Source organism: Haliaeetus leucocephalus, unplaced genomic scaffold, assembly GCF_000737465.1.
Source record: "Haliaeetus leucocephalus isolate CR32 unplaced genomic scaffold, Haliaeetus_leucocephalus-4.0 Scaffold362, whole genome shotgun sequence".
In the NCBI taxonomy this organism is placed as follows: domain Eukaryota; kingdom Metazoa; phylum Chordata; class Aves; order Accipitriformes; family Accipitridae; genus Haliaeetus; species Haliaeetus leucocephalus.
In genome coordinates this window covers 8,684,296-8,699,190 of record NW_010972798.1, presented here as the reverse complement: position 1 = coordinate 8,699,190, position 14,895 = coordinate 8,684,296, and the positions used below count along the sequence as shown (strand labels likewise).

Below are 14,895 nucleotides of genomic sequence, written 5' to 3'. Positions count from 1 at the left end.
CAGCTGCAATTTTCCTAGGCCAGAACAGCTCTTGTAATCAGACATTTGCTGGATGCACACCATTCCTACTTGCTGCCTAACAGCTATTACTCATAGTCTCAGGACTTTGGTCATTTACAAGAGACTCAAGGCCACAGGTCAGCCTTCTCTTCCATCCTAAATGAAAGAAAGTTGTTCTGCAAAGGGCAATAGGCAGTGAGACTGTGTGTGAACACCTTACAATTGTACAAAACACATGGAAGCCGAGCCTGGCAGACCTGAAACAGCTTAGTTATGGCTTCTCATCCGATGCCCTGCTGTAATCAGAGCGAAGAAATAACAGAAAAACTAGTAAGATCCCAAGACTAATTGGCTTTCTATGAAATATTGTTTTTGTTTAAAAGACCAAGCCACACTTAGATCAATGGGCCTTATGAACAAAGCCCTTTACTCATGAACATGGCATGGCCAGGCCTAGCTCAGGGCACAGATCTGCAACCCCAGAACAACAATGTCTCTCTGCCCTAAGCTTAGGGGTGGCCTCTTTTCAGATACCCATCTCTGACCCTCCTGCTGAGGCTCCTGAAATTTGTGTTATCGGCGCAGTTTTTCGCCTAACCCCTCTAGACACGAAAGTATGTGTCTCTCCCGTGTGTGAACAAACAGAGCAGTTCCCGTTCCTCACTCGGTATAGAGATAGCAGTGCAGAAAGAGACTGAAAGAGTTTAAATGACAAGCTTTCACTAGGAGCTGGCCTTGTTACTGACACAGCCCTCCTGGCTCTCCTCAGCTGCCCTTCTGAAGGAGGGATGCCACAGAGATGGCAATGCACCAGCTGTGCACATCTGCAGTGCACATGCTCCACTTTCTTCACCTTTTGAATTATGCCTGTGAAAAAACAGTGGAAATAATTCTGCCCATAAGCAACCTCCCTTTTTCACTCCCCTCCTCGTCTTATTGCCTTGTGTGGAAATTGAGAGTACACAGCGTAAGAGGTTATGGTTGTTTCAGCATCAGTAGTGGCCTAACGGAATTACACAAGCATGGCACACTGAAGCCTGTGCTTTGCCATTTTATCTTTAGAAGAAGCCTATGTTTTTAGACATATACAGATAAAGGATGGAATATTTTAAAATGTCCCACTCAAACATCCACTCTTATTGTACCCATATCCTCCTCTGTCTTGTCCTCCCTCCTCACCTTCCTCCCTCCTCTAAACATGCACATTGGATTTGCCAGCACTGGAGATAGTCACACTTCACAAGACCATGTAGGCATTGAAAGCTGGATCAGTTGATGTGAGATGTTGAGATGGAGAATGGGGAAGAAGGGAACGCCATTAGAATCCAGGGTCCATGCAGCATCCTGCACTATACATATATATATGCACACACACACACAGACAGATACATATATATATACACACATGCATTTTAGGATTCTTACTGATTTCAGTGATGGGACAGAAATGAGAAGCAGCTGCCCAGCTCATGGAGATGACAATGAGAACACATGACCGGAATTAGCTCCACATTAGCAATGATGATCACTAGGACTTTCCTGTCCAGAAGAGCTGACTGCATATGACACTCTTCTGCAGAGCATAAATGACCCACGTTAGCGTCCCTTCCAGATGTCTCCCTTCAGGAAAGTTCAGCCAGACACAATTCCTTAGCTCCTGATCACAAACAATCCCCATGCTAAAAAGAGGTGGAAAGTCAGTATTGTCATGTCCCAGCCATCCATCAACACAAGAGAAAGTGCTTTCTGCAGGTTTTTTGGAAGCCAGCAGCTGAATTCACTTGCCTTTCAGGGCAAGTAGATAATGAAGAAATAGTTTAGCAAATAGAAATAGCACTTTAAAAGCTTGTTTATTTCAGACTGTAATTTTAAATGACAACAAAACCAACCAAAACCCCCACAAAAACTTTCTCTACTTCCAACCTGCCCTCACATTAAATGCTGCACATCGTCTGTGTGGTCTGTCCCTGACAGCACAGACAGGATCAGAACACGTGCTTAGTAGATAGTAAGTTAATAACCTCTCAAGATACTGTCTGGAACCAGAATTTGTTGAGGAAATTGTATATTAAAGTCAAACACTGCTGCTAACTGAATACAGTCTGATTCACAGCTTTAAACAAATAGTTTAGTGTGGCTGGGACAATAATTTGGAAGGATCTACAACAGAAAACAATTCACATCCGAAGTCCAGCTGCCTGCCTTTAGGTGTGGACAGTGTCTTACGCTTTGGAAGATGGTTGCACCCACACCTCTGAACTCTCTACGAAGGTGTCTGTTATTGTCAGGGTGTTTTACTGAACGACTGTGCTCAACGTGGAAATTCATTTCGTCAACTGTTAAAACCCATACACCTACCTGTGCTGTCCCCTTTTGACCCTGGTGCTGTGAATGTAGTTTTTCAGGGGTTAAACTCTCACTCTTAGCTCACACTATGAGAGGTAACTATTTCTACATCTCTGTGTATGCCTTGGAAGACACACGAGAAAAAAAAGAAAAAATAAATGCAAATGAGCAAGTTCATAAATGAAAGCTGGTGACGAGGTATCAGATGTGGTCTCCCGTCTCCGCTTTGCACCCACAGCGATCCTATTGCTGTTGAAGTTTTCCATTTCCCTCAATGGGGCTGGCTCAGGCAGGGCCACGGGACAGGCACAGTGCTTTGCCACTCTCTCCTAATCAGCTGACAAAATCTGTGCTGGCAGAGTCCAGGCAGGTGATATCTTAACAGCAGGTTTCACAAGTCAAAACAGGTTTACTCTTGGCTGCTGGTAGCATCCCAAATGTCTGCCAGGGCTGGCTTCTCGTGATCTGCTTGTCAGTTCAGGATGACAGTCTCCTGACTTCTGAGCACCGTTTGTGACCTTGGGTTGTAGCCAGAGACGTGAAAACTGTGTTCATGTCCAAGACGACATAATGAACAGCACGGTGCATTTGCAGACATGAAAACAGTGCAGCTCACTAAAAGCAGCAGGAAAGTTTGGCTACTTTTGATTCTTTTCATTCTTTTAATCCTCTCCTACCTCTTTGCACCACTGAGAAACACTCTGTATTGATTATGCTGACATTGACAGCAGAACTGGAATCTTTTTTAATTTTTTTTTTTGCACATCTCAGATGAGAAAGTGGGTTATGATTCATCTCACACAATCTGAGTAAAAGCGATTCCTTAAAAAAAAAAAAAGAAAAGAAAAGAAAAGAAAAAAGCAAACAGTTTTGATGCGTTTCCATCAGAAGAGAACAGGCTGGAGGAGAGAACACTCAGCAAATGAGACAGCCCCGTTTAATTCTTTTTTTACCATATTTCACTCTCAGATAAAATCTGGCCTTTCCCCCCAACTAAACTTCAAATGACACTCAAAATACCCCCAAAAGTTACTGGCAAGAGACAAACCACCATATCAAAAAAGACAGCATGAGACAAATGCCATCAGAAAAAGTAACAAATGCCACACCATGCCCCCCCCACCCCCCCCCACCCCCATGGAATGGTGATTGCTAGACTGGAAAGTAACAGATTACTATGGCAAATTATCAATTTTCCTAATAGCCTTGAACTATCTAAATGCTGAAGTGTGAGAGCATTACTGGGTACATTATATTAACAGCAGTTGAAATTACCAAGTGCAATCCTGGAGAGCTTTTTTCCCCCTTTCTTATTTTCACAGCCACATTATTAACCCTGGAAAATAGGGCTTGTGATCTAAATGCTGGGAAGAGACTTCAGACCAGTTGTGATTTCTCATCAGACAAGGCTCACGAGTCCATTTTGTTGATTTTCACATAAAATAAAGAGTGTGGCCACAGCTGTGGGTAAGGTACGGGACTTGAAGGAATTCTAGGCTCAATTCCTGCTTTGCTGCTGGTTCTCTGCATGACTCTGGGTAAGTCGTCTAAACTCTGCCAGTCAGACCCTCGTTTGTAAATGAAGGACAATAATAATTTCCTGGTCCTTGCTGTATTTTCAGTTTGGGAGCTCTGAGGGATGCATACTGTTTCCTACTTCATGTTTAATTTGCACATAGTGCAGCGTGACTACAGTCTTGCTAGCAGGCCTTAGATGTTACTGCAGTACAAATAAACCATAATATAACATGGAAGCAACTGCAAATTTAGTGCAACCAGCTTCAAACAATAGGTGAGCTGTTTTCAGTTTTAAAAAGCAAAAAAAGGGTTCATTTATGCCAGGTCATGTGCATTAACTAACTCAAAACAAAGATAAATTGAACTGTTTTCATGTTACTGGGACAGATTTGTCCAGGACTGCACGACTGAAGTGTGGTTTCTAACTCCAGCTCCAAAACTGACTGCCTCTCTACAACTTAGCCGTAAGTTATGACCAAAAAAAGGACACCTTGATGCTTAAAACACTCCAAAGCTCTATCTGAAGTGAAAATTATATCTATAAAACTACAATCCAGAAAAACATTCTGACTCATTCATAGATACACATACATACACCCCCTCTTAAAATACCTGTGTGTGAGAATTTAGTGCTTATGAAATCCTGGTGGAAACTCCTGGTTTGTCTCCATAAAACAGATCTAACAGGAGGAGAGGGAGAACAAACCTTCTCCAGCCTGCAATGCCCCTAGACTAACAGTCTGCCTTCAGCTCCCAGCCTCCTTGACCCCCCAAACAGGGGTCCTCTGGGTGCCACAATTTATCGGTTTTAGTGAGGTGATGACGTACCCACAGAGAACACCCCTGAGACCAGCCATCTCATTTCATGTGGGGCAGGAAACAGCCATAAGGTAGGTCACACTTTCGCTTCATAATGACCTGAGTTAGCTAGGGACTAATGACCTGCAGCCGAAGACTTGACGGCTCATTATCAATTCTTCAGCCACTTCAGTCCATAGAGAGTTTAGTTTGGGCATGTAGGTTTATCATGAACAAGCTGGATTCTCTTTGAACTGCTTCTCAAATAAAGGTAGAAAGATTTACTTTATTTTCATGTAGGACTATTCATTTGGGGGGGTTTGGCTAGTAGCCTCATCATTGTCCAAAGTCTTTTCAGAAAGAGGCTGAGCTTTGCTATCCATTTGTACAGTTCCTAGCATGCTAAGGGCCCTATCACAACATAAGAAATATCCACCACCCTCATGGATTTTTTTCCATGGATATGTTAATTTTTAAACATGCTGAAAAATCCTGTAGAATATAGCTGTACTTTAGGAAGACACATCCCTGATACTTCATTATCACATTTCACTCCTCTTAGAAGACAGCAGGGAATTGTCAGCTTTCATTTACTGACTGTTGGGACAAACCCGATTCCACTCATGGCCTGAAACCCACCTTTCTTTCACAGCACACAGGTGATCATGGAAATCCCTTTGCTAAAATGCTACCTTGGTATTCTGCACTTATTCTCCTTTCAATGACTTCTATATCAAATCAGTTCTGTTTAAAAGCAAAAGTATGTCTAGGTTGACTGCCAGCAATTCAAGCTAAACCAGGGACTTAAAAACACCAAGGAAGTATGCTGCTTGCTACCTGTTCCAGCTGGCATTTTACCACCTTCAGTAACAAAGGGTAATTTTGGTTCTGATGCAAGATTTAGATGACATTTGTGAAGCAGTGGGGGTCTCTGAAGAGACTGTGCTTCAGAAACACTCATGATGCAAAGTCTGGTCCACTGTTGTGTGGATAAGAGGAGGAAAAAGGGAACAAGAGTCTCCTGCCTCCTGGCACACGTGGGTACCAGGTGCTCAGGGCTTACAGGAGTGCAACCTCCCCTCATTCCTGGCTGCTACATCTGCTCGATCTTCATTAAGAGATGTGCACTCAAGACTTTATAAGACTAAGATCCCTGGCATAAAAAGATCTAGGTGCTTAGCTTCACAATACTTTTTTCCCACAATTATTGCAGAGTAGGATGTGGATCACATCAACAGCTGGAAGAATCAAACTTTTGCATCCATTTACACAGCCTTTCAAATGCTGAAAAGCAACTTAAACCAGGTCACAGCCTCTTCATCCCTGTTTTCTCTTGCCTTTCTCATGGCTGGGGATAAATGCATGTAGACATGGTATATTTTGCTCTCTAACCACTCACTGGCCTCCTCTTTTTCTCTTCCTACTTTGGAACTGTGAGCCAAAATTCACCCTGTAGGTTGCGTTGAGACCATCCTTATGAATTTGCTCTCCAAACTCTACCTGCACTTGCTGTGCAAGGATGCCGGCAGTCACAACACTCCTTGAAAGAAAGCTAGACAGAGGTGGCAAGCATTGACAGAAGTGAGACTGGAGAAACAGGCTCTGAAAGCCATTTAATAGGGTAATTAAAGCCCCTGGGGAGCAGAGGGAGGGTGACTCCCCTTGCGGCAGGCCACAAGAGGGCAGCTGAATGTTGATGGTACTGCACCATGACCTCCCTGAGTGCAGGCTGTGTGCAAGTGCTGGAATATGGCTTGAACATAAAAAATAATAACTTTAACTACAATGGAGAAAGGGTCCCCATTATATGTCTGTTATTCCTGCTTTTGTGAGCAGTTACATAACAGAAAATGACTGTCGGCTCATCCACCGTTGAAAATCTAACCTACTATTTTCTGACCCAGATGTTGTTCAGATGAGGACGTATGCCATCTTGCACCAGAAACCCTGACTTTAAACAAAAGGCATGATGACACATCACATTACATGGCAAAATTACAATGTAATTATGCTCTTGTAATAATAATATGCATCTTTTAATGACAACCTTTTCAGAGCAGACCTAGGAATACAGGCAAGACAACTTTCATTTTCTGGTGGTAATTCAGATGAAACTAAGAGGCTACCTGAGCCTCTTAGAGGCTATGGAAATGCCTGATGAAGACTGAAATGCAATGCAGAACATGTTCAATTTAGTGACACTAGAACCATTCAGCACACAAAGCCAAGTCAAAGGAAATAATTATACCATGAACTGAAGGAAGCTGCACCTGGACAACCTAGTGTGCCTCCTCATCTCAAGCTTCTGTGACTCTACCACACTCTCTCCCATATCTTACTTGGACTGCCACCTGCTAACCCATGTCCTGCCTCTCAAGAAGTAAAATTAGGGAACACCCTTGACACCATTTGGACACCGGGTCTCTGGTCCGAGTGAAAGATTTTTAGCTTATGAATGGAAGCCTAATGGAGACACAAAGGCAGTGAGTGGAAAGGTTGACAGAGCCTTGACAGATTCGATACTGGTGCCACTTATCGTTTTTTAGTCGTAACTGTGACACAGCATCTCAAAGAACCACTGGAGATGAAGGCTTCTCTGTGGGGGGCAACCATACAACTGCTGCTGTTAATCAGGTCCTGTCTGAAGGACTATGCAGATTAAGTGCCCTGCAAACAGGGTGAAGGGGGAAAAAAGGATGTTTGGAAAGGTAAAATGATCTGACACAGGTCTCACAAGAGGTCAGGATGAGAAGCAGAAAAGGAAGTCAAACATCCTGCTTGTGGCCTTGCTCCTCAGCCTAACTCTGCACCACGTCTCCCACTATCAAAGTCAGGGCATGCAACAAATACACATAAGAAAACTACGTATCCTGAATTATCAGCTCTGAGACAAATCAAGGTCCCGTTATTGCACAAACTGAGTATTTTCAACAGGACCATCTTAGTACCTCTCTTCTACCCATGTGCATCCCTACAGCACACTGGAACTACAAAAGGAGACTGCTACTGGTGGTTCCTTTGGTAACTCTGAGAGCTTACAGTAAAATACCAGTGAAAGTTTCTTCCCACCAGTAAGGGAAACTTCTCTGCTGTGGTGAGTGACTCAGCTGGAACACAGTCCAGAAGGCAACAGGAGATGAGGGGTCCTGATGGCACTTTTCTAGTCTTAATCAGCACTGTCTGCATGGTGATAGAGACTTATAAGCTGCCAGACGTAATTTCTTTCTATGAAACAGTGGTCTAGAACAGTTGTGATCTTTGTGCGTGTGTATTTTGTTGGGTTTTTTTTTTTAATGCAAAATCAAGGGCTTTAATTTCCCATGGTGATCAACAAACAATTTTGATAGTTTCAGCCTAATCTCCTGTAAATATCCATTTCTCCTCCCCAAATCTTACCCTTTTTCAACTCCACAAAGTATTCTTTTTTTTTTTCAACAAATCAGACATGCCTATCTACAATAGCACATTTATCAACAGGGAGGGCTGTGACAGAGAGAAACCATCCCTGCTGCACAGTGCATAACACATTTGGGAATCCTTTCTAATAAAAAGGGATTTGATTAAAGACAGCCAACTACCACAGATCAGCAACTGAATCAGCAGTAAAGAAGGAAGAGTAGCTTAGACTTAAGAGACTTCAATTTGCTGATCTGCCAAGGACTTCCCAGGAGAAGTCACTCCATCACCTACAGGAGGGTAGGAGGGGACATACACCAAAGATTGGGGTGCTTAGACTTAGTATGGTAGTGTGGCCTTTCAACAAAACTAAGTGAGGCAGAATACCCAGTATGCATATTTAACTCCTAAAAATTCACAGTGTTTTTTGTAATTATTATGCTTAGTGATGGTATTTCAATGCATAAGCACTGCCTTGCCAATGGTAGCTAGAGGATTTCCCAGTGACCGGATTATGCTGCTGTGGTAAAGTCTAGGCAACAAACAGCTGCAAACTGTGGTGTTGCTGCTCCGAAGTGTGTCTCCAGCATGCTGCTTCTGGCTCTCGCCATGCACCCAGGCTCCCCAGGAATGCAGTGTGAACCATGCTGTGCTGCCAGCTGTATGTGCTTGCCTGAGTGGACTGGCTAGAACAGTTCCCCCGACTCTGAAATCACCTTCAGTAATTTCCACCCAGGGAAGCTGCAGAGAGGTGTAGTGAGCACAGACCTGAGGGAAGTGCTGGCTGTCCTGCTCCTGAACTCAGCACACTTGGTCTGCCAGCAGTACCAGCCGTCATTTCCAGAGCAAAGAGACAACTTTAGAGGCTCCTACTCCTCTTCCCTCCTCAGGAACCTCCGCTCTGCCCACACTGACTTCAGAATCAAGATGGCTTGATTGAAAACCAGAGATACGGCAAGTGAAATTGCAGAAGATGGTTACAGAAAGATCCCAGAATGCTGACAGGCCAAGTAAAATGACCTTTCTTCAGCCCGACAGTTCAAATGTAATTATTCCAACAAATTATTTTCATGACTTAATATAACGCCTTGCAGCTTTCTAGCAAGGTTAATTAGATTCCTCAATTCAAAACCTATCTGCTCTTAACCAACTTCTAATACGCTGAAATCCAGTTTTCTAAATTCAAACTAATAAAAGTGATTAGCTGACAGCTATCTGGTATGCTACAATTACCATGGCATTTAGACCTCAGGCAGAAGATATTAAATGCAAATCAGAGTCAATGTCTCTGCCCATTTGTCCTTTTTCTGATTATTTGATCAATGTGCCATGTGAATCTTGTACAATCCATGCTACCATGCTAAACAAATAAAGAACAAAGGCAGAGATATTGGTTGAGACAGTTAACCAAAGTTGAAAGGCTCTTTTTTTCCTCCCACACTTAATTTGTTCTTTCCACATGAGCATGAAGTTACTGAAAGGCACTGGCTGACAGCTCAAGTAGATGGGTATTTAGCTCTGACATAGCCAGAATTAGTACAAAACTCCTGGCCTGCACTGCCATATCAAAAAGCCTCATCCACTGTGACTCCAGCGACCATCTTCCCCTGGGAGTAGCTCGGGCTGGAACAAACCTAGGAGGATGAGGGTGCCCAACTCTTTGATTTTATCCAACCATAAAAAGCAGTTGTGCTCCAGAACTCCTGGTTTTGTTTTATGTTTTTCTTGGTCGGTATATAATTAGTTGTGGCTGTGTCTCCCAAATGGCTGCATGGGGCACAGCATGCCTAGAGAGCTGAGGAGGAGTTCAGCTCAACACACAGTTCTTCTGCACATCAAGAATGCCAAGGCTGGACACCACTTCAGAGATGACTTTCAGTGGCATAGACTCAGTGCAATTATAAGATCAATCCGGTGCAGCTTGTAATTAAACATCACCTGCCCAAGGTAGGACTAGGGTGGTTGTTTGGTTTTCATCTTCCAGCTTGCATCATGCATGATTATTCCATCTTTGATGATGCTACAGCTTATATAAACAACACTGGCAAAATTTCTGAATGCTCTGTAGCCTCCTTTCCATTTTCTTGTCTCCTGCTGAATTAAGAGCTATTGGCACAGCATTGGTCTGACCTCCCATCTGATAGCCAAATTGATGACCTAACATTGAGAGACTTTATGTTCCAACTCTTTGAGCTATGCTTCCCTTTTGGATGAAAAAACTTCGATGTACCACACTCAAACAGAGCAGAGCCATCTTAGTGATACAGCATTAGTCTGCAAAACCCGAGCACTAAGCTCCACTTCAGGAAGCAATTTCTGAGCTGTGAGGAAAATTAATCACTAGAACAGCTTATCAGGGTAGGTGGTTGACTCACCATTGCTTGAAGTCTTTAAGATAAGATTAGATTTTTTTTTTTTTAAAGTCATGATTCAATCATGTTTCTGGGAGAAACTGAGAGTAGGACATTAGGCAGTATAATGGCAAGGTCCTTTCTGACCTTGGAGCCTGTGAATCTCCAAGTTCTTTGTTCACCTGCCTACCTTCTTGGGCTATGAAAACTGGGTGGGCTTTAGTCCCTCAACCAGCTCCTGTCACTCACAGCTCTGCATTAAGAAAATGACTGTAATCAAATCTCATGCCTCAGGGCTTCAGCCATTTGCCTGAAGGGAGTGGGAAAAAAGTTTCTCCCTCTTGCCCACGCATGTTAATGGCTAAACACGTTATGTTTGTTTGGTTGTTGCTTCGCTTTTGAAACATCAGAGAGTGAACACAAATGGATATGGGCAGAGATGAAGTCAAAGGCAGCAGCACCGAAAATGCTCTCTGGTTATCCTCTCTTCAGTTAGTCCTTCTTGCTCACACCTCAGATCTGTGCTAGTCATCAACTCTGATGACTATCAATGTTTATAGAGAAGACATTTCAGCTGTGAGGGTGGAGACCACAGAAGGTAGAAAGTACTGATGGAGAATGGGGACTGATATCAACCCCATCTACAAGGGCAATGTTTGTTTGATGAGAACATCTTGACCTTCTCATGTAATCAGATCCTTGTCACTGCAAGATCCTTATTAGTGAAACCTTGATCCCACCTGCTCTGCAATTAAACCAAAACATTAAAGTTTCTTTAAGCCAGAAATGTTTTGGTCCAACCTAAATCTATAGCAAATAGACCTAGAGGGCAATCTAAATGAAGTTTTTAAGAAATGATGAAATAAAGGAAGATAAAGAACACAAAATGAATGGCCTACCCCAGTCTTTAACTCTACAGACTACAGCAGTTTCCTAACAACACTGTCACCCAAGCCTGTGAGAAACTAAGCACACAGACGAGATGCATCAAATGTGCCCAAAGCTCCTGATTTTAATGCAGAGTTCAGAGGCCATATCACCTGTATTTTAGATAAAGGCAAGATATATATTTTACACCTATAGATGCCTGAGATAATTCTGTTCTATACCACTTTAGCTGCTTATCTTTTTCCAGGCAAGGAAGATGACATGGTTCTGAGCCGATCAGTTCAGATTTGTCTTCCTCGTACTTGTTGGACTCAGTTCTGGGCTAACAGGTCCCCATGTAAAACCAACCTGATTGACTTAAAATGGATTTCCTTTTAATCTATGCCAGCATATAGAAAATGAAAATCCATGCCTTGGGAGCAGAACACGTTTACACTGCCAGCTTTTTTGCAGCTGCAATGAAAAGGGATGGGGCAGGCGGGCAAGACAGCACACCGCACCTGAATTCAGCCTGGTAGCCTAAAAGCCGGGGACAGATGGTGTGAAAATGAACCAGACACTGAAAAATTCAACTTTATAACCAGAAAGACTATAAACATACAGCAAGTGAGCATGAGATTTATGCTGAAATTACAGAGGAATTCCTATGGATGATTACACTTCCAGCCCAAGCACGGAAAGCAAATCCATCAATACGAATGTCACTACATTAACAGTGCAGCTGTCAGGCCTCCCCGTTACCAAACCTGGTAAATACAGAAAGGGGCTATGGACACTTGTGACATGGCACTGCTCACCAAAGTAGTCATCAGAGGGAGGATTCTCCATGTCATAGAGCATTTTCTTGGTCAGATGTTCCAGCTCATCCTCAGGCCTGAAGGCAGGAGTGCTTGATGAGGGTCCAGAGCTTGGATACCCACTCTGAAAAAAAAAAGGACAAACAGTCTGTGATGTGGTATAAAAGCATTCACCCATAGTAAGAAGGTCTAATGGCTATTCAGTGTTGAAATTAATTCTTTGTCTTACTTTTGCTTTTTTTAAAACCCAAGGGATTCACGCAAGTAAACATCTCATTTAATGTAATGAATATGGACTCCTAAAAACATCCAGTGAAGTGCTACATATCCTCCTAGAATGAGAAGTATTCTGTGCCTCATAATTAGGTGTCTGCTGAGTAGCACATAGTAATAAATAAAGGAGAAAATTATTCCAAGGATAACTTGATACAAACATTTTCCAACACTGAAAAAGGCTTTGGAAGCATTTCAGTTTGGATTTGGCAAAAGCTTCCATCCCTTAATAATGCAATATAAAAGATGCTAGAACAATCATTCCTACAGTGGTGGAGTATATGGACAAAGACAGATAATCCCGAGGTGCTAGCTATGTTCTCTTCTTGTGTGTTTTGACACAAATCCTGCTGTTAACATTAGCGAGAGCAGGAGCTGGTCCACAGATTTTTAGTACTAGGGATACAAGGGTTTCAATATGTTCTGAGAAACTGAGACCTCTTGGCCTTCATATGCTAACAGCTGGCATACAGTATTTGCAGTCTGTCTCAGTGAGTCTTCTCCCTGGAAAACAGCAGAAGTACGGGCATATTTTGAGAAGCACAGAAATAGTCTCATGCCTAGAAGTTTCTTAGAAGCTAAGTTTGGTGTCCATAATGAGAAACTCGGTCATTTCAGGATTAAAAAACGCTGACACCAGCTTTCCTTGTGTGCACTGCTTTCTTGAAAGACTTGGATGTGAAAACTAACTTATTTATGAAATGCAGCATTTCAGTAAAGGAAGTGATTTCATTGATTAATTGCTGCCTTCATCAAGGATTGGACCTTAGATATGAAACTTATGAGCCTTAGTCTACAAGGAAGCATTTTTCCATGCTCCATACTTACTTAAATGGGAAGAAAACATAAAATCACTGGAGAAACAATACACTGGCCACTTCTCTCTGGTTTATAGACACTACATTTGACATGATGAATCTTTATTGAGCCAGTCATGTTCAACAGAGAACAGCAGCTTTGAAGCACTGCAAGAGAATTAACTAAATGCTTTCACGCTTTTTTCTTTCAGGCAAGAAGGAGATTTCAAATGAGACATCAATCAATGTAGAGAAGGTCTCAGAACGGCGCTTAGCAATAATACTTCAATCATGCACTCCCAGAAATCAAACACTTGCATATTTCTGACCTTGTCATATTTATTTTTCTAGGGCCCATGCTAAGCTGTACACCATCACCCCCCTCGCTTGTTGACCTGATCTATCTCACAGGCACTGCACCCATGAGCGCAGCAGCATGACTGCACTCCCTGGAAATGCTGGATTTGCCATGAACACACTATACAGCAGTTGCACCCGCTGCCTGTCTGCCAATTGCTCTCTAACAGGGTAGCAGCAGTGCACAAGGGAGGTGGGTGGCATGGTGCCCTGGAAGAAAGGGCACCTGGAATAAGCCCCAGGCTGGATGAATTTCCCTGGGGGGCTGTGCGAGGTCTATTTGCTGTATGTTCAGCCCCCCTGCCTGAGAATATAGACTGGACCTACCATCCATTCAGGTCTTCCCAGAGATGTTTTCTTCTGCTGCTGAGGGATATTTTTCTGAGCAATATTCAAGGATTTTGTTCATTTGCCCAGGATTTCTAGATGCCTAGCAGTTGTTCTGAGGAAGCTGTTGAACATCTGGAAATCCTGAATGTCCACACACAGCTCAGTACACTCTATCGTACAAATGCAACCACTTTGATGTGTTTGCATTACCACAACTTATTTTTTCATATGGGGAGACAGGCCTGTATGGTGCACAGGACTTGCATTTGCTTTCTAAGCCATGTAAGTGCCATCTCTGTGGGATGTATCATTTTGGTGGGGATAAGGCCACTCATATGACTAGGAGTTTCAGAGCCAGCTACTTGACCCAGCACACCCAGATGCCCTTGGCCAGTGCTTTGTGGCTGTTTTTAGAAGGCTAGTCAACAACTATTTCATTAGAAATAATAAATAGCATAACCCTCAAAAAAAGAGGTTTATTAATAAGCCAATTAAAGGTGCCAAATGTAAAGCATTTAATCTTGGAACAACCTATTTTTTTCCTTTGCTCTCCTGTTCCTAAGAGCTGATCATGAATCTTGCCTGAACATATATTTTAACACAGCAAGTGCAGCCAAGGATTTATTAGCTTGAGAAATCAATCTGGCAACTGAGCCTCTTAAAATATTATTCCATCTATTGTACCTATTTCAGTTTCCATGCAGAAAGGAATGACCATTGCCACACCATCAACTGAGACTCCTTCCCTAGACTTTGTGCAGAGAAGATGGTATGTCACAAAGCTGATGATAAACCCCATCCCTGTATTTCCCCCATCAATAATTAACAGTGTGGCACGAACGTGTGGAAGTGCCATGCTCTAGCCTGTTCTGCTGGGCTCTGTCCACACATAATCTGAAACACTGCTTTTACCCTTGGGCCTTATAATATAAATGGACCAAAACAGAAGGCACAAGCTGCTGTCTGTTCACAGAAAAGGGAAGTGAGACGCATGGAGCTGAAGCGATTTGCCCATCATCATGTGGGCTCTAAGGCAAAGACAAA

At 42.8% G+C, this 14,895-nt stretch overlaps 1 protein-coding gene across 3 annotated transcripts in view; it reads right to left on the bottom strand.

The window, feature by feature from the left end:
• Window positions 1-14,895, bottom strand: part of LPP (LIM domain containing preferred translocation partner in lipoma) — a 314,060-nt gene that overhangs the window by 59,263 nt on the left and 239,902 nt on the right. For all 3 annotated transcript variants that reach the window (XM_010573061.1, XM_010573063.1, XM_010573064.1), the window contains one exon: window positions 12,095-12,218. In XM_010573061.1, the coding sequence (XP_010571363.1) occupies window positions 12,095-12,218 (124 nt within the window). The remainder of the gene's footprint in view (window positions 1-12,094; window positions 12,219-14,895) is intronic.